We start from the raw sequence: 25,931 nt of genomic DNA, 5'->3' as shown, positions 1-25,931 counted from the left end.
AGCCAAATTTTTTTAAAGTTAAACTTCTTCTAACACCACTTCTTCAAAATAGACTTGCCTAGGCCGTGGTATTTTGTGGAAGAGCCACACTCAAGGAGTCAAAGAACCGCATGTGGTTCGAGAGCCACAGTTTGCCGACAACGGGCATAACCAATGGATGCAAGACACTGCGGGGGGGTGGAGGGGGGAGAGGGGTGGACAGGGGGAGGCCAAAGGGGGGGGAAAGGAGACGTATGTACTATTATTAGTAACACTTTAAATAAGATAAATAAATAAATGACTTAGGAAGGAAGGAAAACTACATAAAATGAGAGTGAGGAACATGTATTGGGGGCTGTGAGTGCACAGAACGGCTCCTGAGAATGAGGAGACTTCCCTGGGAATGGGGCTTCTGAGCTGTCATATTCCCCGGGACCTGTTATATTCTCCTTAGGCTACTTACCAATGCTTATAATTATATATTTGTATGATCACTTTTTTGCTGTTTTCTCCCCCATCACAGGTGGTAGACTACACAGGACTAGGATGGAATCTGTGTTGTTTCACCACTGTATCTCCAGCACCTTCTCACTCTACACGTCACACAGCAGGTGCTCAATAAAAACGTGCTGAATGAATGAATGAGGTTGAGCCTTGAAGGCTAAACAGGAGTTTGCCAGAAAGGGGAAGTTTGAGGGTGAAGAATGTTCCATGTAAAGTAAATAGCTCATGCAAAGGCCTGAACATCAATTAGTCACGAAGTTCAGCCCGAGTAGAGCAGAGTTAGGAGTTGGAAGTGGATGAGACTAAAGAGTGACAAGGCTACCCAAGGGCAGCAGGGAACCAAGGGGAGGGACATGATCCTGGTGGAGAACGTTCTTAGCAGCACTCTATCTGGGGCTCTCACCTAGGAATTGACCACAAACCCCTTCCTACTGGCAAACTTACTGCTCACAGTACTGGCCGGTGTAGCCCGGCTCGCAGGCTGTGCAGCGGTACCCGCCGGCTCCCTGGCTCTCACAGGTACGGGAGAACCTGGGATAGAGGAGGCACAGGTCAGGCCATGGGATGCCGCAATCCCACCCTGCCCCCTTCACCCTGCCCCCTTCACCCTGCCCTGACGGCCAGTGCAGTGCCCTCCACCCCCAGCGGGACTTCTTCCTTGGGCCTTGAGCGAGGCACCCACATGTTCTCCGGGTTGGTCAGCGGGCAGGCGCAGGGCTGGCAGTCCTCAGGCGTTCCGGCCGTGGCATCTCCGTAGTAGCCAGGGGCACACAGCTCGCAGAACTCCCCAATGGCATTGTGCTGGCATTGCTGTGAGGTACAAACACACCGGCCACTCAGCCTTTGGCAGAATTTACCAAAAACCCTTACAACTTTGGAATCCTTTGGTCTGGAAATACCATGTGTGTGCACTTATCTTAAGGACTGTTTAGCTCTGTGGTGTTTATAGAAGCAAAATACTGGAAATAAACCTAAAAATCCATGAAGAGAGAAACTAAAAACAACACCCACCCAACTATCTAACATAGGACGATATTGATGACATTTCTAACATTTTCTCCCTGAACAGCTGTAATATCACAGGGAAAGTAAAGGGGTACACCTGGGTATGTGGGGAGTTTTAAAAATAGATGCTTTATTATAAATACATGTGGGGTAATAGTCTTCTCCAAAGAGATTCATGTTTGTTTGATTAATGTGCCATGCTCCTTGCTCTGTCAACCACCTAACCCTGACCACATACTGCAGGGAGGCTAAGACATCCCACTCTGAAAAGTTCAGGTGTAAAAAATGATATGGAAAGATGTTCAAGACCCTGTAAGTGAAAAAAGCTCACTAAACACAACGATCCTATGTTCATTTGGAAAACAAAAGGTACATTAATACGTACAGACATCGGCCCAGAAAAAGAGCAGAAGCCCTCCACACTAATGTTGACAGTAATCACCCCCAGGTGGTAGGACTACAGGAGGTTTTTACTTTCTTTTTGGGTTAGCTCTGTAGTCTGACTTGTCTACAGAGAACATGTGCCACCTGGATGATAAAAAATTGCAGATACCAAAGTTTTCTTTTATAAAGACAGATGCTATTCCAGCCCCAGCCAGTGTGGCTCAGTGGTGAGAGCATCAGCCCACAGACTGAAGGGTGTCAGGTTCAATGCCCGTCAAGAGAATACCTCAGTTGTGGGCTCAATCCCTGTCTTTGGTTAGGGCACGTTGGGAGGCAACCAATTGATGTGTCTCTCTCACATGAATGTTTCGCTCTGTCTCTCCCCTTCCCTTCCACTCTCTCTAAGAATCAATGGAAAACATCCTTGGGTAAGGATTAACAAAAAAATCTATAACAATAAAAGTGTAATACGCTAATTAGACCGGACAGCCGAACAGCGGAACAACCGTCTAGATGGCCTTCCGGACAAAGCCGGGGCTGTGAGGCAGCCGCCACGGCTGGGAGGGCCAAGCCCCTTGCACGAATTTTTGTGCATCGGGCCTCTAGTAAACAAAGATGGATGCTATCCCATTGTCCTGGCTACCCCATCATGGCTGCTGCCACCTGCTGGCATAGGTGCTTTGTCCCACAGGCCATGCCCCATGATCTTTGCCCCTGGACCTAGGCTGGCCTTACCAAGTGCACCCCTCCCTACCCTACAGCGAGCCCTGGTACCCCACCCAGGCCCACCCAAGCCGGCCCCTGCCCTGGCCCTGCTTGCATCTTACCGAGCAGGCCCCAGTCTCTGGGTGGCACAGGTCCGAGTGGCCGTTGCATTCGCACAGCTCACAATGGCCGAGGTAGAGCCCACTCCCAGTGCGTGTGTAGCCTGGGGCGCAATCCTGGGAAGGGGGAGAGGAAGGTTGGTCTCCATCTCCAGTGCAGTCCCTTCCAAAGCCAGGAGACCCTGAACCCCACACCCTCCTTCCCTTCCCACCAGCTAGCCTCTCGCTGGCTCTGGGAGGGAAAATCCCAGGCCCGGCCCTCCACCCCCTCGCCCCCTCCCAGCCGCCCTCTCCCACGTCTCCGTCTTCACTCTACACTCCGAAGCTGGATGTTGTCCCAGCTCATCCTGGCATCGCCCGCCCCTTAAATTCACTGCAATAATAATTCATCCTGAATGGAGAACCCATATCCCCAGGACTCTGTTCCCGAAAATTCTTCTGGCAGGGTCTTCATTGGAAGGATGTAACCCTCGATGGGAAAAGAGGGCTCAGGAGAGGATCTGGAATGAGCCCTTGAAGAGCTTCGCAACCATTTGTACGTGCACGACACAAAGCCACAGAGGCTGCGCGCACACCCCCGAGGATGTTTTTCCTCATTCTCGGTGAGTACTCGTGGGCTCTGAAACAATGAGCTGCTGTTCGCCAGCCCTTCTCTGAAATCTCTCCAGCCCGCCCCCTCTCCCCGACCATTTCAAAGGCACGTTGATAAATCTGCTTGGCTTCACTGCAGAAAAAGTGCACCAAGGATTCTGCTTTCCCCAGGGGTCCCCCTTCAAAACGTGTTACATTTTATCATTTCAAGGGATCTGAAGTTCGTGGACTTGGGTTTGAAAATTCTTGTGGCCGCAGTGAAGGGGCACCGATGGAACACTGCAGGAATGCGGGCTTCCCCCGGTGGGGTTCCCGAGCGGCTGGGAGGGAGGCTGCTTCCATGGTGGACGGATGCCACTGCCCTTCCTCCCAACGGGACTCCCCACCTTCCCCCCTGCCCCATCCACCTCACTCACCATTGGCAGAGGGATTTTCCCGGGGCCCAGCTCCCACTGGTAGCCTTGTTCCAGGCCTAAGGAAGTTCCCACACCCCACCCCGGCTTTCCAGGGGCGACCCTTCCCCACACGGTCCTCTGAGCTTCTGCCTTCCTGCCTAGAACCCTATCCCCTCCCCGCGGTCCCTCCTCTCTCTGAGACACTCCACGCTCTGCTTTGGGCTAGAGCTCTGCCTGTCTCTGCTGGGCACCCTGAGGGCACACGCTGGGTCTGAACCTCCGGAGGTGGCAGCTGTGTGCCCTCAGTAAGCTATTCACCCTTCAGTGCCTCTATTGTTAAAAAAAAAAAAACACTGTGAAAAGGGGATAATGACACATTTCCAGGGCTGCTGTGGAGAATAAACGAGACATTGCAGAACACATTGAAGTCACGACTCGTCAAATGCCAGTTGACCAGCTAGTGGCGGATCCAGCAGGGCCAGAGCAGAGGTGCCTGGGCCGGCCACGCTCACCTGGCAGGACAAGCCCACGTAGCCCGGGGGGCAGCGGCATTCCTCCACCTCCAGGGCCGGGGGTCCCCTCGAGGGCCCGGGCTGGGCGACCTCCAGGCTGACCCCGCTGATGCTGGCCGCCAGGGGCACCGAGGAGAACGTGGCCCGGATCAGGAGCTCGTCCAGGTCAGCCAGTGCCATCAGGAGGTGCTCGCGTGTAGCTGGCTGCCCGTCAGGCCGGCGCCAGAATTCCTGGGTGGGGGGACGATAGCACGTGTGGGGGAAGGGGGGTCAGGCTCTGTGCGCTGCTTCTGCAGCAACCCCGCCCCCCGACTCCTGCCTTCTAGGCACTGGAGGAGGACCCTGAGGTGAGGATGGGGGAGCGAGCAGCAGGGTGGCTGGCGTCAAAGCCGGTCTCCAAAGCAAGGGTGGGGGTGGGGGAGGGTTGGACACAGGGTGGTGGGTGTTCCTTACCTCTCGGAAAACAATCTCATAGCTTTTCCTCTCGGAGCCCTGCAGTGCTGGCTGGGAGGCCACCAGCATGATGTTGTTGCCCTGGGAGACACCAGTGGGATTTGGAGGGGAATGAGGGGCTCTTGGGAACACTGGAGTCCTCCACCAGATCCACACTCTCTGTACCACCCGCCTCCCACGCTCCAATCTTCCAGCTCATGTGCCCAAAGGAATCTGGCACATGCCCACTGCCCCCTTCTCCCGGCAGCTGGGCCTCTGCCTGGGTGGTGTGCAACCAGATGTTGAGGTGGGAACATGGGGTTACCCCCACCCCCCTAGCCCGTGCCAGGCCAGCTGAGTGCTGGACTGAAAGGACAGAGGAAACAATGAGGGTGACGCCTGACCTGCCCTCAGCCCGCCTGGCATGGAATCGGGTGCTCACCATGATCTGGATGTCAGGGTCCGAGAGTGAGCTGCCCTGCGCCCCGGCTGTGTAGGACAGGGTGTACCGCAGCTTCCCGCCATACGCTGCCACCTGCGAGAGGGAAGACCGGCAGTCACAGCCTGATCGCCCTCCTCTGGTGAGGGGGCAGAATCTTGCAAGGCGCTGTTGTACCCATGTTGTCTCACCCACCACCCAAACAGAGGCCGGGCAATAGGCCTGGCCTGTGGCTGCCTAGGAGACAGGTCATCACACAGTTCCCGTACAGCCTGAGCTGGTGGCAGTGACCCTGAGCAGCCTCTTTTCTGCTTTGGGGGCTTCCCATTTCCAAGTGCCTGACAATCACAGCAAACACTCTCTGAGGCCCTGTCCATGAGAAGGAACTACCCACAGAGCAGGCAGGAGTAACGACCGTGACCGCCCGGGGAGGCTGCCAAAGGTTCAAGTTCTCAGCCAGGGAAACGGGGCTGAGGGTGGCCCTCCGAGGTCTTGTCCCCTGGGCAGGTCGGCTTTGTTTGCTCAGAATCCATTTCCCGCTTTTGGCAAACTGCAGCCTTGGTTTCCTTGAAAAGAAACCATGTCCTACATGCAGGCCATGTAGTCTGAGCAGAGACATGAGCCAGGCCTGGCCAATCCCACATTCCGTTACTCCCACTCCACTCCATCAGATGTGGACACGTGACCTGGCTCATCTGCTCTATTTTTTTTTTTTTAAATATATATATATTTTATTGATATTTTACAGAGAGGAAGAGAGAGGGATAGAGAGTTAGAAACATCGATCAGCTGCCTTTTGCACACCCCCACTGGAGATGTGCTAGCAACCAAGGTACATGCCCTTGACCGGAATTGAACCTGGGACCCTCCAGTCCGCAGGCTGACACTCTATCCACTGAGCCAAACCGGTTTCGGGTCATCTGCTCTTTCTACTGGAACAGAGAAACTTCCTTTACCAGCCCTCCTGGAGGCCAGAGGAGGACACCAACTGAGACGAAGTCCCAGTGACCCCCTGGGCCCAGCCATGCCTGGTACAGACGCCCTTGGACTCGGGAGCTACCAGAGCCAATAGATTCCTTTCTTTGTTGCCGACAAGCCAGTGGGACTGAGGTTCTCTGTGGCTCACAATGAAACGGCCCTCAGTTCTGTCACCGAAGGCTTTTGTGTGGGCAGCCAGAGCCTCCGCTCCGCCCACAGGACTTCCCTTCCTGTCCTCTGCCATCAGGGCGGATGCTCAAACCAACACCGCAGTGCATCACGCCTAGCCCATTTGTTCACAGGTTTTTGTTCGTTCGGTTGTGAGCATGTGTTCAATGTCTCCGGACTACATGCCGGTCCCTGAGAATGTTCTCCACAAGCTCAGGGTGAGGTGAGAAGGTCAGGGCCATCACCAGCTAACTAAGACACGACTATAGTTTTCTGTTTGCTCTGGATGTCAGCAAGTTCATTGCCATGTTCAGGACCAAGCTGCAGGCCTGTGCAGCAGGGTGGCTAAGGGAGCAGACTCTGCCGTCTGAGACCAGGGTTCAAATCCAGCTCTACTGAATGGACGGCCTTGGAAAAGTCCCTTAAGCTCTGAGTCTTACGTTCCTCCTATGGAAGTGGGAGAACAGCATGAGGACTGAGTGCCACGGGCCACGTAAAACATGGCACTCAGCACGGTGCCTGCGACACCCAGCCCCAGGGCTGCCGTCCCCACCACGTCCAGCTCCGCCCGTGGCTTCAGCAGGGCTTCCCCGTCCTCATTCCCCTGGGCCCGACTTTCTTGTCCGCTGCTCTCTGTGTGTTCTTTTATTACCAATTATGTGTCTTCTCTAGAACAGCGGTCACCAGCCGGTGGTCCATGGACCACTATGTGGTCCGTGAGGTCCGAAAGGTTGGCGACCGCTGCTTTAGAAGACTCTAAGTCATTTTTGGAATAAGATGGAGATGATGCCGATATAACACTAATGTTAATAATAATGCTGCTGGTGCTGAGAACAGGAAGGATAATCAGACTAACTGAGCGCTGGGAGGCCAGGGTCTTCGCTCTTCTGCAATACAGCCACGGCGCTAAGTGAGTACTTAACCAATGCTTCTTGAATGAAGGAACGTAGTGCCAGGAGCTAGTTCAGTGACGCAGGGTAAAGGGAGCCTAAAGGAGGGGAGTCTCCCTTTAAGGCAAGACAGCCCCTCTGCCAGGGGCCTGTGGCCACTGAAGAGCAAGTGCTGAGCTGGGTGCAACCTCAGCTACTCTGACCGAAACGTGGAACCCCAGGCAAGTCCCTTCCCTGCTCTGGGCCTTGGTCTACCCATTAGATCATGAAGAGCTTTGACAAAGGGCCCACTGGAATTTCAGGATTCGTTGACACCCCTGAACCCTCCCAGCTCCTCATTACCTTGTTCCCCAGGAAGGCTCGGGGCAGCTGCCAATAATAGAGGCTTTCAGGAAGCAGAGAGAAGCCTTCGTAGGAGAGAGAGAACTAGGACAGAAGGACAGGCAGTGAGAGCTGAGGGAGCAGGTGCAGGGCACGAGAGCCGAGGGACAGAACCCCGCACCCACCACCGAGGTCCCAGCCTAGCTTTTGGACAACTTGCTTCCCCTGTCTGGACCAAACACCCCAACTGCTCTCACTGGGCATGGTTTGGGACCAGGCCTCCTGTGGACCCCAAGGTGACAGACGCAGCACACCAGAAAATGTTTTTAAATGCAATGGCAGGCTTAAAGCGTACTTAAAAATGCATAGCTAGCATAACTGAGATATTACATGATAGATTTAAAGGAAAATCTGAACTAAATACTAATCCAGGCAGCGTGTGGAAACACCAGAAATTGTGAAGTTGGTTCAGAACCAACGTCTAGAAAACATGGTGTGTGGGGGTCTTTGGTGGGTGCCTTGGCACATACCTGTGAGCCTATGGAAGACAGAGGAGCGGAGGCGGAAGCGGAGGAGGAGGAGGAGGAAGAGGAAGAGGAGAAGGAGGAGGAGGAGGAGGAAACTGCTCGCAGAGCAGCTGCAGGCTGGGGTTGGGGCAGGAGCCTGGGGGCAGGGGGGTGAGGTTGGGCAGCAAAGCTGGAAAGGAGCTGCCAGATCTCAGCGTCCATCCTCCTCTGGGCCTCGTCCACCTGAGGGACCAGGAGAGGGAGGGCAGAGGAAGGAGCAGAGAGGGATAGAAAGGATGTTGTGAGGCTTTGCCCTCCCGCAGGCCGCGCCAGGCCCAGCCAGCCGTCTGCTTCTGTTCTATCTGTTTATAACTGCTGATGCCTGACGCTCTGGCCCTCGTATCCGCCACCCTCTTGCTCCTCATGAGCCTAATGGGGCGAGCCCGGGACGGGCTCAGGTGACGATAGGCTACGGAGAGAAGCACATTGAGAGGGTATCTGGTAAGAGAGGGGCAGACCTAGAGGCATCTGTGGGAAGGAGGAGCTCCTTGGGCCTCACTCCCCATGCGTACCCACGGTGCCAGGCCAAGCCATCCATGGCTCTGGAAAGTTTCTCAAGGACAACAATGGAGTGGACTGGGCATCAGGCTGGGCCTGGTCTGGCCTGGGGAAATGGCCCAGGAAGGCCAGGGCCTCGGCTCAAGGCTCCTGCTTAGACTAGGCTCTCTGGGGCCCCTGACTCAGCCTGTTCAGGCCGGGCCCTGGTTACCTGCGAGAGCGGCTGTGCCCGGCCCCTGCCCTCTGGGGGTCCTGGGATCCTCCCAGTAGTCACCGCTACCCGCAACTGCTCCTCGGAGAGGGACGTGCGGTTCTGATGGGGAGAGGGCACAGGCCGGCTCAGACCTCCCAGGACCGAGAGCTGGAGGCCTGGGGAGTGGCCTCTCCCGGGGGGTATCATGGCCAGAAAGGCTCACACTGACAGGGGAGAAAGACGCATGCGCCCCTCTCCAGGCTGGCACACACGGGTTAACTCCAGGCTGCTAGAGGGGGGCCTGCACACAGAGGGTTAATGCAGGCTGCTTGGGAGGCAGTGCCAGGATAACCTGGGGGCCGGGTATAGTCACATGGTGTTTAGCACTGAGTTAGTTCACTAGGCCACCACTCTGGCTACCAGGTGGTTGGCACCAGAACTGGACCGCACAGCAGGTAAGCCACACCCACCTCCTGACTCTAACTCTTAGCACCGCAGGGGCTTGGGCACAACGGTGACACGACCGGGAAGCCAACAGGCACTACCTGGGTTCATGCACACCCACAATGCCTTGGGCACTGGGCATCTCCTCATGCAGAGCTGCGGGCATCCAAACACACACCATGCCCACGTCACATCAACTTCACAACACCCGGTCACCGGCCTACCTGGTGAGCCCGGCGCAACCGCGCAAAGTACGCCTCCCTCTGTGGGCGCAGGGAAACAGCAGGAGAGGAGTGAGAGAGAGAGAGGTCTAGAAATTGCAGGCCAGGCCGGGGGAGGAGGAACCCGAGAAGGGAGAGGAGACTAGAAGGCAGCCAGCTCTGGGAGGAGGCTGGGACACTTGGGTCTGTCCAAGGAACAAGGACAGGACAGCTCGAGACTCCGCCTCCTGAGTGTGCCTGACCTTCCTGGGGCCCTGGGTGAGAGGATGTATCTGCTTGAACGCCAGCCTCAGCCAGCAGGGGACTCCTGGACCAGGACCCACTTCCTTGGGTGCCACCAGGTGACCATGACTACCCAAGGCATGCATTTGGGCAAGCTGCCCGGGAGTCCTCCATGAAGACCCTGTACCCCACAGTAGCACCATCACCACCCACTAGACCATGACTCTGGAGCAGCAAAGACATGCTTGTCTCTGACCCGTGTAGTGAAGGGGGGCCTCGGACCTGGGTGTGCATCCCAGCACGGCCACCTTCTGGCTATGGAAGCTCAGGCAAGCTGCCTAACCTCTCATCGGAGTTTCCTCCCCGATGAAACAGAGCAGTCATAATGCATCGCTCACACAGCTGTGATCTGTGCTATATAGATAAGTGCCTGGAACAGTGCTGAGCACGGAGTAAGAGTTCAATGAATATGACCTACAATAAGAATTATTATTATGCCCAACACCAAGCACAGAGCCATTACCTCAGGTGAATTTTCAGTGAGCAAATGAGCGAAACTGAAACTGTGTCTTATTTGTCCTTGTGTCTCGTCCAGGACCTAACTGCATTGAGAGCTAATAATCACTAATAGATGAGCACTTACTATGTGCCGGGCACGATCTCCAATCCTCCCAGCCACCCTGAGCTGGGGGTTATCAAAAGGCAGCCAGCTGTGCCGAAGCCGGTTTGGCTCAGTGGTAGAGCGTCCGTCTGCGGACTGAAAGGTCCCAGGTTCGATTCCGGTCAAGGGCATGTACATTGGTTGCGGGCATGTCCCCGGTAGGGGGTGTGCAAGAGGCAGCTGGTTGATGTTTCTCTCTGATTGACGTTTCTAGCTCTCTATCTCTCTCCCTTCCTCTCTGTAAAAAATCAATAAAATATATTTAAAAAAAAAAAAAAAAAAAGGCAGCCAGCTGGTAAGTGGTAAGGTCTAGACCACATGTGTCAAACACAAGGCCCGCGGGCCAAATCCAGCCCGCCAGGCCTTGCAATGTGGCCCGCACCGCGCTGTCATCACTGCACTCCGCTGTCAGTTTATGACATTGTCAGTTTATGACTGTTCAGTAAACCATTCGGCCCGCGATTTAGGCTGGATTTTAGATTTTGGCCCCTTCTCTGATTGAGTTCGACACCCCTAGTCTAGACTGAGGCCTATCCGACCCTAAGGCCCGTGCACTTAACCACAATGTGGCTGACACCTGCCTGCTGGCCCAGACGGCTCTGAGGTCAAATAGCTCTGAGTCCCCACTGGCCCCGAGGCTCAGCAGAGGCCCAAAGATGACGCCAGGAGGGCCTGCCAGCGGCTGCATGCCATACCTTGTCTCCCTGGTATGCCTCCGGCAGCTGCCAGTAGAAGGATTCGTGACCAAGTTGGGCGAAGTTGCCAAAGGAGAGCTGGGCACCCTCGGGCACGGGCTCCACAGTGAAGCCGCCTGTCAGGCGGCTGTTCCGCTGCGGATTCACCAGGGCAAAGCCTTGGGAGTCCCCGGGGGCGAAGTGGGTGGAGATCTAGAAGCAGGAGGGTGGATGTCAGCCTGGGCACTGGGGCTGGCACCTTGGTGGAGGGGTATGGAAGGACATGAGGGAAGGTAACGGGGATGGCTGAGATTAGGACTGAGACAGAAACAATGGGGAGATTGGGGGGGGGGGGCAATTGGGGAAAGGAGGGGCTTGGGCCCAGTGCTGACAAAAGCAATTATGAGGTCTTCGGGAGTATCAGGGCAGGGCGAGTGTTGCTGGGAGCTGTACTGACATGGCAATAATGGAGGCATGGGTATAAGTGTCCTCATAGACAGTGGGGATGCCCCTGGGCCAGAGTTCTGATTTGCCCCAGTGACGACGAGTCAGGGAGAGGCAGGTGGCAGGCCCCAGGGCAGGGGTGGGCACAGGCTCTTACCAGGTGGCGGGTGTAGGAGGAGCTGGCGCACTGCTGGCTGATGCCCATGCAGAAGCAGGGCAGGCAGCCGTCGGGGTTGCTGGCACTCAGGTGGAAGTAGTGGGGCTGACAATGGTTGCAGGTGGGGCCTTGCACCCGGGCCTGGGGGGGATGGGTGAAGAGGTGGGTGCAGGGAACGAGGCTGCGTCTCCTGCACCTCCAGCCACCTGTGAGCTCAGTCTTCCCGGCCATTTCCAGCAATTCTGGGAGCCCCTTTCGCCCCCATGCCCAGGCCCCAGATCCCATCAGCTGCCGCCTGCCTTCCCACCAGTCCTGGAGCCGTGGGGCAGAGAGCAGCCCGCCGAGGGCAGGTGGCCAGGGCCCAGGAACAGTCCCAAGGGTGCGGTGAGGAGGCCCGGTCACCGCTGTGGCTGCAGGTCAGGACCTCATGAAGGGCGGGGCTTTAGACTAACCTTGCACTGGCATTGGCCAGCGGCGTCACACTGGCTGCTGATGCTGCCCTGGGGGTCACAGGCACAGCCAATTGGCTCTGGCATTGGGCCGTCTCCTGCAGTGGAGGGAAGCCACAGCTGGAATCACAAACCCGCTCCAAGCACTCCCATTTCCAACAGCCCCATCATCTAATTCACCGCCCGAAGAGGGAGTTTGTTTCTGAAAGCCCACCCCGTAGGCCTTCCACACATTCACAGCAGCCCTCTGGCATGGGGGTGCCATATACTCTCCCCATTTTACAGGCAAAGAAGCCGAGGCTCAGAAAGGGAAAGTCACCGGCCCCTGAGGAAGGAGAACGAAGGCTCTGTCCTGACTTCACCCCTGGGGCAGACTGGGTAGCCCAACCCGGAAGGCTTCCCCAACCATACTCACTTCGGCACGGCTGGCCCTGGCTGGGATTGCCATAGAAACCTGGGGCACACCTATGGAGAGAGAAAGCACTAGATGAAGGGAGGGCAGAGCGAGAGAATCCTGCTGAGCCTGCTGTGCGTCAGGGACCCATGACCTCAGCGATGGAAGAAGCCAATCAGTCTAACTCACCCATGTTCCAGCCGGGGAAACAGCTGGGAGAAGAGCAGGCGCGTGCCCTAGGCCACGGAGCCAGTGCAGTTAGCATGCGCAGGCCCCAAACCTATGCCCTCCACAGGAATGAGGGTTTTTTTCTGGGAAGTCTCTGGCCAGCGTGGGTCAGGGATGTTGGGGTTGGAGGTGAACTGCAGGTCTCCGAGGACCTGAGGCTTAGGGCTGAGGCCCTCTGGGAAAGGAGCTGACCACGCTCTGGGGGCTTGTGTCTGATGAATGGGAGCCTCTGTTCCCTCCAGGTCAGGAGGACTGGGCCCAGCCTGGCTCCAGGGGCAGCCGCTCCTGCATGCCACCCACCCTGCTCGTCGACCCGCCTCACCTCTCACAGTGACGCCCGCTGTGGCCGGGGGAGCAAGCATCACAGGTAGGGTGGCCGTCTGTGTCCAGAAAGCAAGTGTGGGTGGCCCTGAGAGTGTGGGGGCAAATGCCCAGTTAGACGGTCAGCAGCTCTCTCTCCAGGACCAGGGGAGCAGGGAGGGGAAGGAGGGGCGAGGGCACTAACATACTCTGAGTGCCAGGCACTTTACTAAGAGCTCCGTGTGCATCATCTCACTCAATCCTGACACAAGGAAACAGCTGGAGCACATCATTATCCCCATTTCACAGACGAGGAGGCTGAGGCCCAGAGCGGGAACGTGTGTCATACCATAAAATGACACACTGAGGGAGAGGGAAGGCCAGTATTGAACCACTGCCTTTCGGGAGGGCCTGGGAGGCAGGGAGTCTGGGAGGGGGCAGTGGACATTTCAGGAAAGGGCAGGTACAGGCAGGGGTTGGACGCACTGGCCAGCAGAGGGGGGTCCATGGCATGGGCATGGCTGGCAGTCGTGTGGTGTCCCTTGTTGGGCGTCTCCGTAGTATCCCGGCTGGCACTGCTCACACCGAGGACCCTCTGTGTGGTGCTGGCATCCCTGAAGGGGCAGAACATGGTTAGGAATGACCCCCCGGAGGCCACAGGCCCAGGCCCCAGATCCCGTCAGCTGCTGCTGCTTCCTGCCTGACCACTCTTCCCTTCTGGGGTAGGAGGAGGAAGGGCGAAACCCACCTGGCAGTCGCCTGTTTCGGGCTCACAGACCTCCGTGTGGCCATGGCAGCTGCAGCGTTCGCAGGTGCCCAGGTAGAGCCCGCTGGGCGTGCGTGTGTAGCCGGTGTCACAGTCCTGGGGGCGGGAAGACGGCAATGGGAGGAGAATCCTCCGCAGGACCCATTCTGGGCAGGGACCCCTGGGTGGGGAGGCTGGGGTGGGCTTGGGGAGGTGGAAAGAGCTAAAGGGAGCACCAGGAAAGGAGCTGGCTGGACAGGGGTGTGGGAGCCAGAGCTCACCTGGCAGGATGGGCCCCGGTACCCGGTGGGGCAGGTGCACTGCTCCACCTCCAGCGCGGTGTCCTGGCCAGTGTCCTCAGGCACAGCCACGTCCATGCTGATGCCCGAGATCCTGGGAGTGACAAAACCCTACGAATGAGCCCGCGCTCCGGGCCAGGCATCTCTGGGATCCCACAGGCGGTGATCCCATTCATCCTCCCGATAGATCACCTCCTGGTGATCTCATTCATCCTCCCGATAGATCACCTCCTGGTGATCTCATTCATCCTCCCGATAGCTGTCAGGAGGTCACGGGGCCCCATCCAGTCCTCTCACGAGGCGTCCACCCCACAGCTGCTGCGAGGACTGTGGCGAACGGCTTGCACCTGCAACTGCCTCCAGAGACCGCACCTTCCTCGCCCGGAAAGGTCCCACCACCTTTGACAGGCTGACCCAGGCCCCCAAAACTCCTTTGCCTCAAAGCAGGAGGCGCTGAAGGGCTCCATGGGGATGAAGTGGAGGCTCCACCTGGAACTACTTCCTGCCTTCTGACTGGGTGCCACTTCCCCCGTCTGTGCCCCTCTCTCCCTCCTCCCCCCAGGCTCCCCCTGTGAACCACGTGCACCCCAATACCCATTCCAGGCTTTGCTTCTAGGGAGCCCGACCTGAGACAAGCCCTGGGAGGGAGGCACTGTTATAAGCTCCATTTCACAGATGGGAAAATAAGGCACAAGATGTCCACACTGCCCCCGGGAGGAGAGCTGGCAGTCTGGCGGCACCGCGCCCCCCACTGAGACTGGAACCGCCTGCACCCACCAAGCCTCTTCTGTCCCCACGCCCATTCCCTGATACCTGCTCTCAGCTGGCTGCTGGCTGTAGGATGCCTGGATCAGGAGCATATCAATGCCCGCCAGTGCCATCAGCAGATGCTCCCGTGTGGCCGGCTGCCCATCAGGCCGCTGCCATGCTTGCTGCCAAGGCAAGGATACGTGTGCTACAACCCCGACATCCTGGGATACTGACGGTCCCTGAGTGGGAGAAGCAGGGGGCCCGCCGCCTCCTCCTCCTCCGGAAGGCGCCTGGGACGCTGCTGCTCACCTCCCGGAAGGGCACGGTGAAGGCGGTGGGCTGGCCGGGGCTAGGCTCCCGGGAGGAGTGATGCTCCAAGACGATGCCATTGCCTTGCAGGACCACCAACGGCTGCCTGTGCAGGGGCAGCGAGCCGGGCTGGGGCTGCTGGGTCACTGTGAAGCGCAGCTCTCCTCCGTAGGAGGTCACCTGGGGCACAGGGTGACCAGGCGCTCAGCTGCGGCCCCCATGGTCGGACTGGCCGCTGCTCCAGCCTCCCACTGCTCCCACCACCTTTTCGTTCTTTCTTTTTTTAAAAATATATTTTTTTAAATTGATTTTCCACAGAGAGGAAAAAAGAGGGACAGAGAGTTGGAAACATTGATGAGAGAGAAACATCCACCAGCTGCCTCCTGCACCCCCCTCCCACTGGGGATGTACCCGCAACCAATGTACATGCCCTTGACCAGAATCGAACCTGGGACCCTTGAGTCCGTAGACCGACGCTCTATCCACTGAGCCAAACCGGTTTCGGCTCCCACCACCTTTTCCATCTCTTCTCTCAAGACACTGCCACACTCCTGCTTCTGAGCCTTTGCCTGTGCTGCTCCTGCTGCCCAGAATTCCCTTTCTTTTCCCATCATCCCCTGCCTACCTTGTCCCCCCGGAAACACGAAGGGAGGTTCCAGAAGTGGGGTCCAGAGAGGAGGCTGTGGAAGGAGGAGAAGACCAGTTCCCCGGGCGAGGGGGATGAGATGCCCATGCTGGTGGTGTGGGTGCCCGCAGCATTGGTCAGGCTGAACTGGCTGGGGGCCTCGGAGGACCCGTGCACCTGGGGGAGGAGAAGAGGTCGAGGTGGGGCTGTGGCCTGGGACTGGTGCTGAGTCCACCCAGCCCTGGGCTCGGCGGTCCCGCCTGTTTGCCCACCCATCCGCCTCGAGCAGGTACCTGGGCGCGGGTCCAGGAGGAGCTGGTGCACTGGCGACTGACGCCCATACAGAAGCACTTGAGGCAGCCCTCGGGGTTGCGGGCGCTCAGGTGGAAAGAGCCGGTGATACACTCATTGCAGAGGCGCCCCACCACGTTGTTCTGCAAGCACAGAGCCGGGAGCTGCAGGCTGGCCCACGGGAGGGGCTGCCGGGCGCTTCCGGCCAAGGCCGCCCACATTCAGACGGGCACCCGAGGGCAGGGGGAACCATAGAAAGAGCACATGTATGAAGCGTCGAGACCACGTGAACAATAATGTCCACTGAAAGGGAGCTTATGCAATCAATCATTCTCCCCTTTTCTCTTTAGTTGCTAGGAGGGCTCCCAAATAAACTTAGATTTAAAATACACCAGGTTGGTTACAATAATGACTGCTACTGTTTATGTTGTGTTTCATGCACTTTGCTAGTTTCTGTTCAACCATCCTCTCACTTAACTCCTCTAAGTACCTTGAGAGAGGGATGCGCTATCTCCATGCTTCATCTGAGGAAACGGAGGCTCGGGGATGCAAAATGACTCACACAAAGTCACGTGATTTGCTAATCCACCCTGGGATTTAAGGTTGGGGTGCTGGACTCCAAAATCTGTTCAGCTCTTTTTTCCAGTGACACTCTTAATGCAAATGACTGCGCTTCTATCTCCTCGCCTGTAAATCGGCAATGCTAACACCTACCTCACCAAGTCCATGTGCGAACTAACGTATGGCTAAAGCAAAGATACAGACACAATGGGTGTCCAAAGAATGACTAGCAGAGGACTTCTTGGGACCTGAACCTGGGTCACCCGGCTCCCCAACCACCTCTCATGAGGTGAAAAACCTGCCAGCCAGACCCACCAGCCTCTGGCTAGGCCACCATCCGCCAGGCAAGGAGCAGTGGGGAGCACGCGTCCTCCTTTCCCCCTCTCCCAGGTCCTCGGGGTGCGACAGGGAGGCATGCGTACCTTACAGCGGCAGGCCTCCCCCGAGGTCTCCAAGGTGCCGCGCTCATCACAGCGGACGATCTCCTGGCCTGGGGGCACAAAGTGGGTTTGGGCAGGGTAAGAAGAAATGACAGGGACACACTCTGAGTGGCCAGATTATTATTATTATGCATTCAGAGGTCATAATAATCTGGCCACTCGTGTGTGTGTGTGTGTGTGTGTGTGTGTGTGTGTGATGTATATATAGACTCATAAATAAAATGTTTATTCATTTTATTGTATATATAAATATATGTATATGTACATACACATAATAAATAAAAAGGCTAATATGCAAATTGTCCCCTTGACCAGGAGTTTGATCAGCAGGCAGTCAGGCGAACTGTCCATGTCCCCTCCTCCCTCTCCCAGGCCAGGCTGGCCAGACCCCACCTATGCACGAATTCATGCATGCACCAGGCCTCTAATATATATATATATAAATATATATATATATATAAAATGAGTGAGCAGATTATAATGCGTTCAGAGATCATAATAATCTGGGCAGATGGGGGACAGACTGGGACAATTCCTCAAGGATCCTGGGGTTTACACTGGGCTCCAGGATGGGGCCTGGTGGGCAGCCAGGGGAGGGCCAGGGGAAGGTGGCTCTGATACTCACCGGTGGGCTTGCACTTCCCGCCTGGCTGGATGGGGTTGCCCTTATATCCAGGGGCACAGCTAAGGGGGAGAGTGGGTCATGAGTGGCACTGCCATGCCCCTACCCCCACCCAACCTGTTTTCCCTAGCCCCACAGGCCTCTGTTACCTCTCACAGCGGCGCCCTGTGTATCCTGGGGTGCATGCGTCACACGTGGCCTGGCCATCTGTGTCCAGGAAGCAGGTATCTGAGAACCTATGGGGATCAAGTGGAGAGGACACGGGACAGGCTACAGAGGTGGGCCAGGCCAGGCCTTACCGTCCCACATGGGGAAATGACCACTGCTCACACAGACACAGTCACACCTCTTTGCCTAGAGCCGTGGTTGGCAAACTCATTCGTCAACAGAGCCAAATATCAACAGTACAACGATTGAAATTTCTTTTGAGAGCAGAAAACCGACTTCTGCGCACGGGCCGCGAAGTTTCAATCGCACTGTATGTGCTCGACCACACGTGGTATTTTGTGGAAGAGCCACACTCAAGGGGCCAAAGAGCTGCATGCGGCTCGTGAGCTGCAGTTTGCCGACCACTGGCCTAGAGTATGCCCCAGCTTGTTACACCGCCCATTCGCCCAGACATATCCGCCCCATCCCGAGCTGGGTCCTACCTGCGGGAAGCATCAATGTACGGGCAAGGGCAGGGCCGGCAGGCTGTAGCCGTGCCCTTGGTGGCATCCCCAAAGAAGCCGGCCTTGCACTTGTTGCACTGTGGCCCCTCGGTGTTGTGCTGGCAATTCTGGGAGGGAGGGAAGGGAGTGGCTCAGACTCTGTAGAGCAGCTCTCTGCCCCCAGTGTGGGACCACCCTGAACCAGAGGGCCTCCACGAGGGTGGGCCTCTGAGGCTGCCTGGCCCCGCCTCCCCCATCATGCTTGAAATGACTCCACAGCTTTGCAGACAGGGAAGCATCCAGCTGCATCCTGATGAGGAGCTCATCACCTCACATGGCAGCCAGACTCCTGCTTCCTGCTGGCCTAAGCCTGCCTCCCTCTTCTAGTCTGCACCCACTGGCCAGGTCTGCCCTCTGGAGCCCGTTCCTTCTACCCTTCACAGCTCTTCAGAGGTTTGGAGAGAAAAGATTTCCCTGCTTGAGCCTTCTCTTCTGTCAGCTCCATACTCCCAGCTCTCTCCACTATTCCTCCGGAATAACAGGATTTACAGGCTCCTTTGCTTTGTATGGTACTCTCTAGCACTGATTTTTAAAAAATATATATATATATATATACTTTTTTATATATAAAAAATATATACTTTTTATATATTTTTATATATAAAAAATATATACTTTTATTGAATCCAGAGAGGAAGGGAAAGGGAGAGAAAGATAGAAACATCCATGATGAGAGAGAATCATTGATCAGCTGCCTCCTGCATATCCCCTACTAGGGATTGAGCCTGCAACCCAGACATGTGCCCTGACTGGGAATCAAACCAGCGACCTTCTGGTTCACAGGTCGATGCTCAACCACTGAGTGAACATTAGCCGGGCTCCAGCATTTGACAAGGGTGGGAGAAAGCAGGACTTTCACTTCCTTCATCTGAACATTGTATCTCTGGTAATGCATCCAGAGGTCACAGTAGCTTGTCTGGTGGCCATGAGCCCTGTCTCTGTCCCTGCCCCCTTCCCAGTGTCCAAGGGCCAGCTGGTACCACTCACCAGACAGTGGCCATACACAGGGTCGCAATAGGTGGCGTGGCCATTGCAGTTGCATCCGGAGCAGGTGCCCAGGTAGGGCCCTCCAGGCACCCGGGTAAAGTGGGCATCGCAGCTCTCGCAGGATAAGCCGGAATAGCCGACAGGGCACCTGTGGGCAAAGGAGCAACCCAGTGGCTGCAGGAACTGTGAGGTCCTGCTGTTTCTCTCCTATCGTTGCCAGGGTCCCGGCTGGGTCAGGCACCTGCACTCCTCCACGCTGTGGGCACGGCCGTGGCTGGTGGCGTAGGTGACGGTGGTATCCATGGAGATGTCGCTCAGCCCCACGCTGGCCATCTTGTCGTTGTACACCGTCTGGATGAGCACAGCCTCCAGGCTCTGCAGCACCTGCATCATCTCCGCCCGCTGCACCGGCTGGCCATACTCATGGACCCAGTGCTCCTGGGTGCAGACAGAGGTGTGGGGGCGGAGGGGTCACCCGTCAGCGTCTGCCCAGCCTGCACCCTCTTACTCCAGGCCCTGAGGGCTCAGGCACCGCTCACCTCAGAGAGCTGGACTTGGCGCTGGTTCAGAGTGCCAGGCTGGGTGGGCGTGTGGCCTCGAGAGAGTAGGCGGTATCCGGCACCCACAAGGACCACATCCGGCCGCTGCACGGGCTCCAGCGTGCCTCGTGCCAGCTCGTAGCGTATCTTGTAGCGCAGAGAGCCCCCGTAGGAGTCCACCTGGCCAAGACAGAGCAAATCAGGGCAGGGCAGCCATGGGTATGCTTGATGCCCGTTGTGTGCTCAGCCATCCCTCCCCCTCGCTCTGCAACCTGGTGGTCACCGTGTGCCTGGCATGGAGCTGGGCACAGGGAGCAGAGATGGGTGGGACCTGGGCTCTGCCTGTGGGGTGCGCAACCCAATGTGACGAGGAATATGATAATTCTATGCAGAGGATGCCCAGGGAGACCGAGGAGGGGCCCTCCTTTCAGTCCTGGTGTGGAGGTGGCCCAGGAGGGTTTTCTGAAGGCCGCGTCGGCTGGCATTCCTCCCAACTTGAGAGGGGCGGGCAGGATGAAGAGCTGCTGCCCATGGGGGCCGTGCTGGGGCATGACACCTTGCCCCACAGCCGAGTCTTCCCTGCTGCCCACTAGCGTCAGGAGGCGGGAAGCCGGCCCAGGCAGGTTCCAGGCCTGTGAGGAGGGGCTTCGCCCCCTTCTGATCCAGGGGGCAGCCGGGCCCCTCACCTTGTTGCCCAGGAACTGCTCGGGCAGAGCCCAGAAAGAGTCGTGAACCAGGAAGCGCCGGGACAGGTCCACCAGCTGGAACTCCTGCAGAGCAGTGTCGATCTGCAGCTGAGTGGAGGAGAGGGGTGGCATGCTGGGCTGCGAGGGCATCAGCACCTTCACGTCTGTGGGCGGCAAGAGGGAGGGGTTGAGAGCCATAGCATGGGACTGCCCGGATCCCATCTTAAAGGATGGGAAAGAAGTCTGATTTAGAGAGAACTTCAGTCTCTTTCCCAAAGGAAAAGAAAAAAAAAAAAGGTGGTTTCTTTCTCTTCCTGAAGCTTTGGCACAGCCTTTCCCAAAGCGTGCTCTGGGGAGAGCCACGGCTGTAGAATGATGGTTGGTTGGGGACTATTTGGGAACCACGGGGTCAAAGAAAGGTCAAAGGGATTGTTTGTAACAGGACTTCTCAGACCCTTTTGCTTGCCAATAGGTCCAGGAACTGTAAGGTTTGGAACAGCCCTCAGGGGGGCAGTAAAGAGCTACACGGGGCTGAAGAAGAGGTACCCAAGACCTGGTTCTGCCACCCTCCTCCAGATGTGTGTCTGGGCAAAGGCCTCAGTTTCCTGATATGTAAAATGGGGTAATAGTGGCTTTCCTGACAGAATTATTAAGAAAATGAGCAGACTGATAAAAAAAAAATGCTTAAAACAAAGGGTGGCACAGAGGAAGTGCTCAAAACGGCTATTATTGCTGCTGTTGGATGGTGAGCTGTTGCTGCTCTATCTAACTGCAGCAGGTCATCAAATCTAACCCTCTCCTACTCACACAGGATCTCTCTCCAGACCTCTAGAGGAGCACCAACCATCCAAGAGAAGGATCTGTGGTGATGGAAATACCCTCTATCTGTACGCCCCAATATGCTGGCCACTGCCCACTTGTGGCTACTGGGAACTTGCAATGTGGCTAGAGTGACCGAGGAACTGAATTAATTTATTTAAATTTAAGTAGCTACCCCTGGCTAATGACGACCACACTGGACAGCTCTCAGGGATGGGGAGCTCAATCCTTCCCAAGGCAGTCCCTCCTGAGTCTGGACATGACTCTCCAATAGCTCTTCTCCTGCTTTTGTATCTGTCTACACCTGCAATGGCTTTCCCCCTTGACCCTAAGTGTGCCCCAGCAACATGGAGGAGCCCAGCCCCTCCTCTGCAGAATGAGCACACACAGCCCCCCAAGGCCAGGCTACACTGCCCCACGCCTGCCTTCCCCCCTCCCTCCCAGGGATGTTTTTAGGTTTCCCTCTACCCTGGTCACCATCCACGTTCAGGCCACCTACTCACCCTGGGATTTCCCGCCCACCTTAATGGTTCTGATTCCAATCAGATATGCCTCTAAAAACTGCTGTGACACCACCATCCCCCCACCCGGCCCCAACCTCTAAGAACCTCGAGGTCCCTTATATGGCCGCAACCCGGCCAGGACTATTAGCCACCCAACAACTGTGTGAGTCGAGCCACAGTGCCAAGTGGGTGCCTGTGAAATGGTGAAACGGTGCCCGTTATTGTTCTAAATATACCAAGGGAACGACGTTGGGAGGTAATTACATTTCCTAAGTCACTCTGAGGTTCCTTAACCACCAAAGGGGCAGCATAGGCGGCGTCTGCTGAGTGCTGGCTGTGTAAGGCGCTAAGCCTTCCACTTGCATTTAACCTTCCGTGATGGAGGCAATGAGACAAAGGGCTGGCTGGCTAACGTCAGGTGGTAAATGACAACGCTGGGACTTGAACCCAGGTCTGTCTGATGTCTGGTTCCATGCCATTCTGCCTCTCAAAGCAAGAGAACCGAGTCCAGCTGCCTGCCTTTATGTTTGGGAAAACAGGCCCAGAGAAGCCAAGAGACTTGGCCAAAGTCACACAGGCAGCACTCTGGTGCAGCTGGAGGTCAGCCCTGGGCTGAAGTGCCAAAGCCTGGGCTCTTATGCTCGGGGGGGGGGGGGGGGGGTGACACCTCTCAACCTGTCAGGATGAGGGAGATCGTAGGGAATACTTAGTGGGCACTTCCCGTGGACCAAGAGCATTCTGAGAGGCTGACATGTATTAATCCACTAAGTCATTACAACTACCGGGGAGGGACTATTTTCTCCCCATTTTGCAGATGAGAAAACTGAGACACAAGATAGGCTTGGCCAAGGGTACACAGGCAGTAAGGGCCAGAGCCAGGATCTGAACCAGGAATCGGATGCCAGAGCCCATTCTCTTTACAACCTGAAGCAGGCAAATGTCAAGGGTGCATCTGGCTTTTCCTAAAGGTGCTTGTTCTCCCCGCTTTCTCAATAGGACTCGGCATTTCTTCAACAACCTTGTATCCCTTCCCAGTGCTGCTGTCCCCTCATGTCTTCCCTCCCTCTAAGCCCGCTGGAGCCTGGTACCTGCCTTCCACCCCCGAGGGTGCCCATCCACCTGCCCACCGACGCACCTTTGAAGTCATCGGGCTGGTCAAAGCGCAGCCGGATCTGGTCTCGGAAGCGGCGGCTGCTCTGGCACACGTTGGTAACCCCAAAGCAGAAGCAGGGCAGGCAGGAGGCGCTGTGCTCCAGGTAGAAGTGCCCATCGGCGCAGGGCCCTGTTGGGTGGCATAAGAGTGGGCTGCAGCAGGCCACACAGGCAGGCAGCCCCGGCTCACCCCCGTGCCCGTGCCCTCCAGCCCGATGGTGGTACCTCGCTGAGGAATGAGCTCCAGGACACCGTCAGGAATGCCGAACACCATGCCTTGGGCATTCATGGCTTCACAGGTGTAGGCGCCCTGATCTGCCTCCTTCACGTCTCGAATGATCAGCGTGCCTCGGCCTCCCTCACTGGTCACTGTCACCCTGATGAGTCCAAGACAGAGGCAGGGTCAGGCCCGGGCCACTGGCCCGGCCACCTTTACATCCCCAGCCCCCAACCCAGGCCCAGGGCCACACCTAGGATGAGATGGGATGTGGCCCCAGTTGAGTCGCCAGTTGATGATGGGGGTGGGGACACCGATGGCCACACAAGTGAAGGTCACTGTCTGGCCCCGGGAAGCCTGGATCAACTCCTGGGGAGGGGTCACCACCTGGGGAGGCACTGGAAGACAGAAGTAGATGTGAGGGGTGTGAGGGACAAAGGGACAAGAAGCGGGAGGTGGGGGGTGAGGGTGGATCAGAGGAGCCAGGCAGAGGAGGGCTGAGGCTGAGACTGTAGAGAGGGGCCAGTGGAAACCAGCCCAGGGCCCCCATCTTGCCCCCCAGCTCCCTGCTCACTGCAGCCAATCTCATCGCTGCGGTCGGAGCAGTCGCTCTCCTTGTCACAGTGGTAGCTGGCTGCGATGCACTCGTTTGTGGAGACACAGCGGAACTGGGTGGGTGCACACACGTCCTCGGGGTGCTTGGCAGCTGGGGGACAGAGCAGGTGGTGTGGGCAGAGGGTGGACCACCCCCATTTCTGACCTGTGCCCACGGCCCCACCCTGTCCACCTTCCCCAGGTATTTCCAGGGTCACTCTCTCATCTCGCTCACGTGACACACAGATGCCCCAACCAGGCCCAGACACTTGCCACAACACTGCCCACAATGTCACCATCACCAAGGCAGCCATCCAATAGCTCATCACATTACCCTACTCCCCCACCCCATCCCCTCACTCCTTTGACTCTTTCCCTGCTCCTAAATAACAGATAGGTGGATGCAGCGGGAAAGATGTCACTGAATGGACGGCTAAGTGGAGAGATGGATGGGAGGAAGGATGTTGAACAGATGGATGGATGGACAGATGGGTGGATAGATGGACAGTAAATGGGTGGATAATAGAATGGATGGTGAGATGGATAGGAGGATGTTGAATAGATAGGTGGATATAGAGATGAAGAACTTTGCAGCTAGACAATGGTGGATAGATAGTTGGATGAAAGGATGGGCAGACAGATGGGAGGAAAGAAGGATGCTAGACAGATGGACAATAGACAGTTGAATGGACAGATAGATTAAGAGCTGGGCTGATGAAGGAACAAATAACTCAGAACCAGCTCTAGGTGAAAACCCTAAAGGCCCATACGGGGAATAGGCCTTTGACTCACACATGCCTCAAGGAACCCATGAGCAAGGGACCCTGGTGTATACACAGAGCCCTCTTGGCCCCTCATCCGACCCGCACACAAGCATAAATAACACAGACAAGATTAATGGTAACAAAATAAAGAAAAGAAAGAGAGAGACATTAACCATGGGCAATCTGCCCAGACTGCTTGCTACAAAGACCAGCTCAGAGCCAAGGGCTCTCAATGCTGGGGTCAGAGAGAGATGAACCTTAAAGTTTGTCCCCAGGGCCATCACCACGCAGCCGGGGAGAGTAAACAAACCTACCCAAGAAGGGACAGAACAGGGGTGAACCAGGCCAGGGCGGGGCGGGGACGCCAGGCACACCCCGGGGCACTTACGGCAGTCGGCCTCATCGGTGTGGTCGTCACAGTCAGCGTCGCCATCGCAGCGCCACAGCTTGAGGACACAGTGCCCGCTTTCACAGGGGAACTCGTTGGGCTCGCAGGGCTGCGTGGGGCCTGAGTGAACCGGGCAGAGTTCAGCCAGAGGCCCGCCCCTGGCCAGGTCCCCCACCCTGAACCCTCTCCCTCCCTCCCTCCCTCCCTGCCCAGTCCTCACCACAGTCCAGCTCATCACTGCCATCCTTGCAGTCCTCTTGCCCGTCACAGACATAGTCTTTGGGGATGCAGTGCCCACTGCGACATGAGGTCTCATGGGGCCCACAGGGCCTGACAAGATGGGGAGTCAGGGTTTCTGGAACTAACCCTGAGATGTTTGCCCATGGTGTGATAGGTGCAGCCTCCACCGGATGGGGTGGCGGGGTGGGGCGGAGCTCTGGAACTGGCTCTTCTGTGGACACAGACCACTTGGCGTTGGCGGGTGTGTGTGTGTGTGTGTGACTCCTCACCCCTTGCCCCCCACACGCCCCAGGCCCGCCCTGACCCTGGTACCACCCTTCCATGTCCCTGCCCACCTCCCTCAGACCCCTCTGCCTGCACCCAACCCTTACAACCCTGACTGACTTGGCGGCCCAGGCATAGCCTGCCCCCTCCCTGGCATCTGCAGGCCACCGTGCCCCCAGGCAGCCCCTCACCACAATTGAGCTCATCAGACATGTCCCTGCAGTCAGGCCTCCGGTCACAGCGGTACTCCAGGGCCACACACTCATTGTGGCTGTGGCAGGCAAACTCAGTCTCGGTGCACACTCTGGAGATCTGGGGCACTGAGGGATTGGGGGAGTCAGAGGGGCAGGTGGAAGGCTGATGGGAGGCGTCAAGGACAGCTCAGGCACCGCGAGGCTGGGCGTGGACTTTGGTGCCCCGTGTCAGGCCATGTGGTGTCGGGCAGACTCAGCAAGGGCAAGGAGCAGATGGTGGGCACATCCACAGCACCCATGAGACACACTGTATGACACAGGCCTCCCACACAGTTAACATGCCACACACATGCAACCAC

General features: G+C 56.8%; 1 protein-coding gene and 1 long non-coding RNA gene across 8 annotated transcripts in view; both read right to left on the bottom strand.

Moving 5' to 3' along the window:
* The window catches only part of HSPG2 (heparan sulfate proteoglycan 2), a 101,931-nt gene that overhangs the window by 32,916 nt on the left and 43,084 nt on the right, over positions 1-25,931 (bottom strand). For all 7 annotated transcript variants that reach the window (XM_084874770.1, XM_084874771.1, XM_084874774.1 and 4 more), the window contains 33 exons: positions 25,570-25,698; positions 25,095-25,325; positions 24,875-24,994; positions 23,703-23,834; positions 23,382-23,526; positions 23,137-23,288; positions 22,895-23,041; positions 20,438-20,601; positions 19,752-19,931; positions 19,454-19,650; positions 19,213-19,360; positions 18,166-18,293; positions 17,665-17,751; positions 17,519-17,577; positions 16,876-16,943; positions 15,895-16,035; positions 15,602-15,778; positions 14,977-15,156; positions 14,731-14,849; positions 13,900-14,011; positions 13,622-13,735; positions 13,360-13,487; positions 12,896-12,982; positions 12,367-12,416; positions 11,955-12,049; positions 11,503-11,643; positions 10,923-11,114; positions 5,069-5,161; positions 4,648-4,728; positions 4,195-4,425; positions 2,700-2,813; positions 1,166-1,293; positions 928-1,014 (listed from right to left, as the gene is read on the bottom strand). In XM_084874770.1, the coding sequence (XP_084730896.1) occupies positions 928-1,014; positions 1,166-1,293; positions 2,700-2,813; positions 4,195-4,425; positions 4,648-4,728; positions 5,069-5,161; positions 10,923-11,114; positions 11,503-11,643; positions 11,955-12,049; positions 12,367-12,416; positions 12,896-12,982; positions 13,360-13,487; positions 13,622-13,735; positions 13,900-14,011; positions 14,731-14,849; positions 14,977-15,156; positions 15,602-15,778; positions 15,895-16,035; positions 16,876-16,943; positions 17,519-17,577; positions 17,665-17,751; positions 18,166-18,293; positions 19,213-19,360; positions 19,454-19,650; positions 19,752-19,931; positions 20,438-20,601; positions 22,895-23,041; positions 23,137-23,288; positions 23,382-23,526; positions 23,703-23,834; positions 24,875-24,994; positions 25,095-25,325; positions 25,570-25,698 (4,357 nt within the window). The remainder of the gene's footprint in view (positions 1-927; positions 1,015-1,165; positions 1,294-2,699; positions 2,814-4,194; positions 4,426-4,647; positions 4,729-5,068; positions 5,162-10,922; positions 11,115-11,502; positions 11,644-11,954; positions 12,050-12,366; positions 12,417-12,895; positions 12,983-13,359; positions 13,488-13,621; positions 13,736-13,899; positions 14,012-14,730; positions 14,850-14,976; positions 15,157-15,601; positions 15,779-15,894; positions 16,036-16,875; positions 16,944-17,518; positions 17,578-17,664; positions 17,752-18,165; positions 18,294-19,212; positions 19,361-19,453; positions 19,651-19,751; positions 19,932-20,437; positions 20,602-22,894; positions 23,042-23,136; positions 23,289-23,381; positions 23,527-23,702; positions 23,835-24,874; positions 24,995-25,094; positions 25,326-25,569; positions 25,699-25,931) is intronic.
* On the bottom strand, positions 6,674-10,342 carry LOC311618031. Its single transcript, XR_014794208.1, has 4 exons — positions 9,348-10,342; positions 8,698-8,799; positions 7,953-8,171; positions 6,674-7,527 (listed from the first exon to the last, which is right to left on the bottom strand). It is a non-coding gene; the product is annotated as an uncharacterized lncRNA (long non-coding RNA).

The sequence above is a fragment of the Pipistrellus hanaki genome, assembly GCF_964339955.1.
Source record: "Pipistrellus hanaki genome assembly, chromosome: 2".
Taxonomy (NCBI): domain Eukaryota; kingdom Metazoa; phylum Chordata; class Mammalia; order Chiroptera; family Vespertilionidae; genus Pipistrellus; species Pipistrellus hanaki.
The sequence above is the reverse complement of the archived record's forward strand: the minus strand, read 5'-3'. Positions and strand labels throughout refer to the sequence as shown.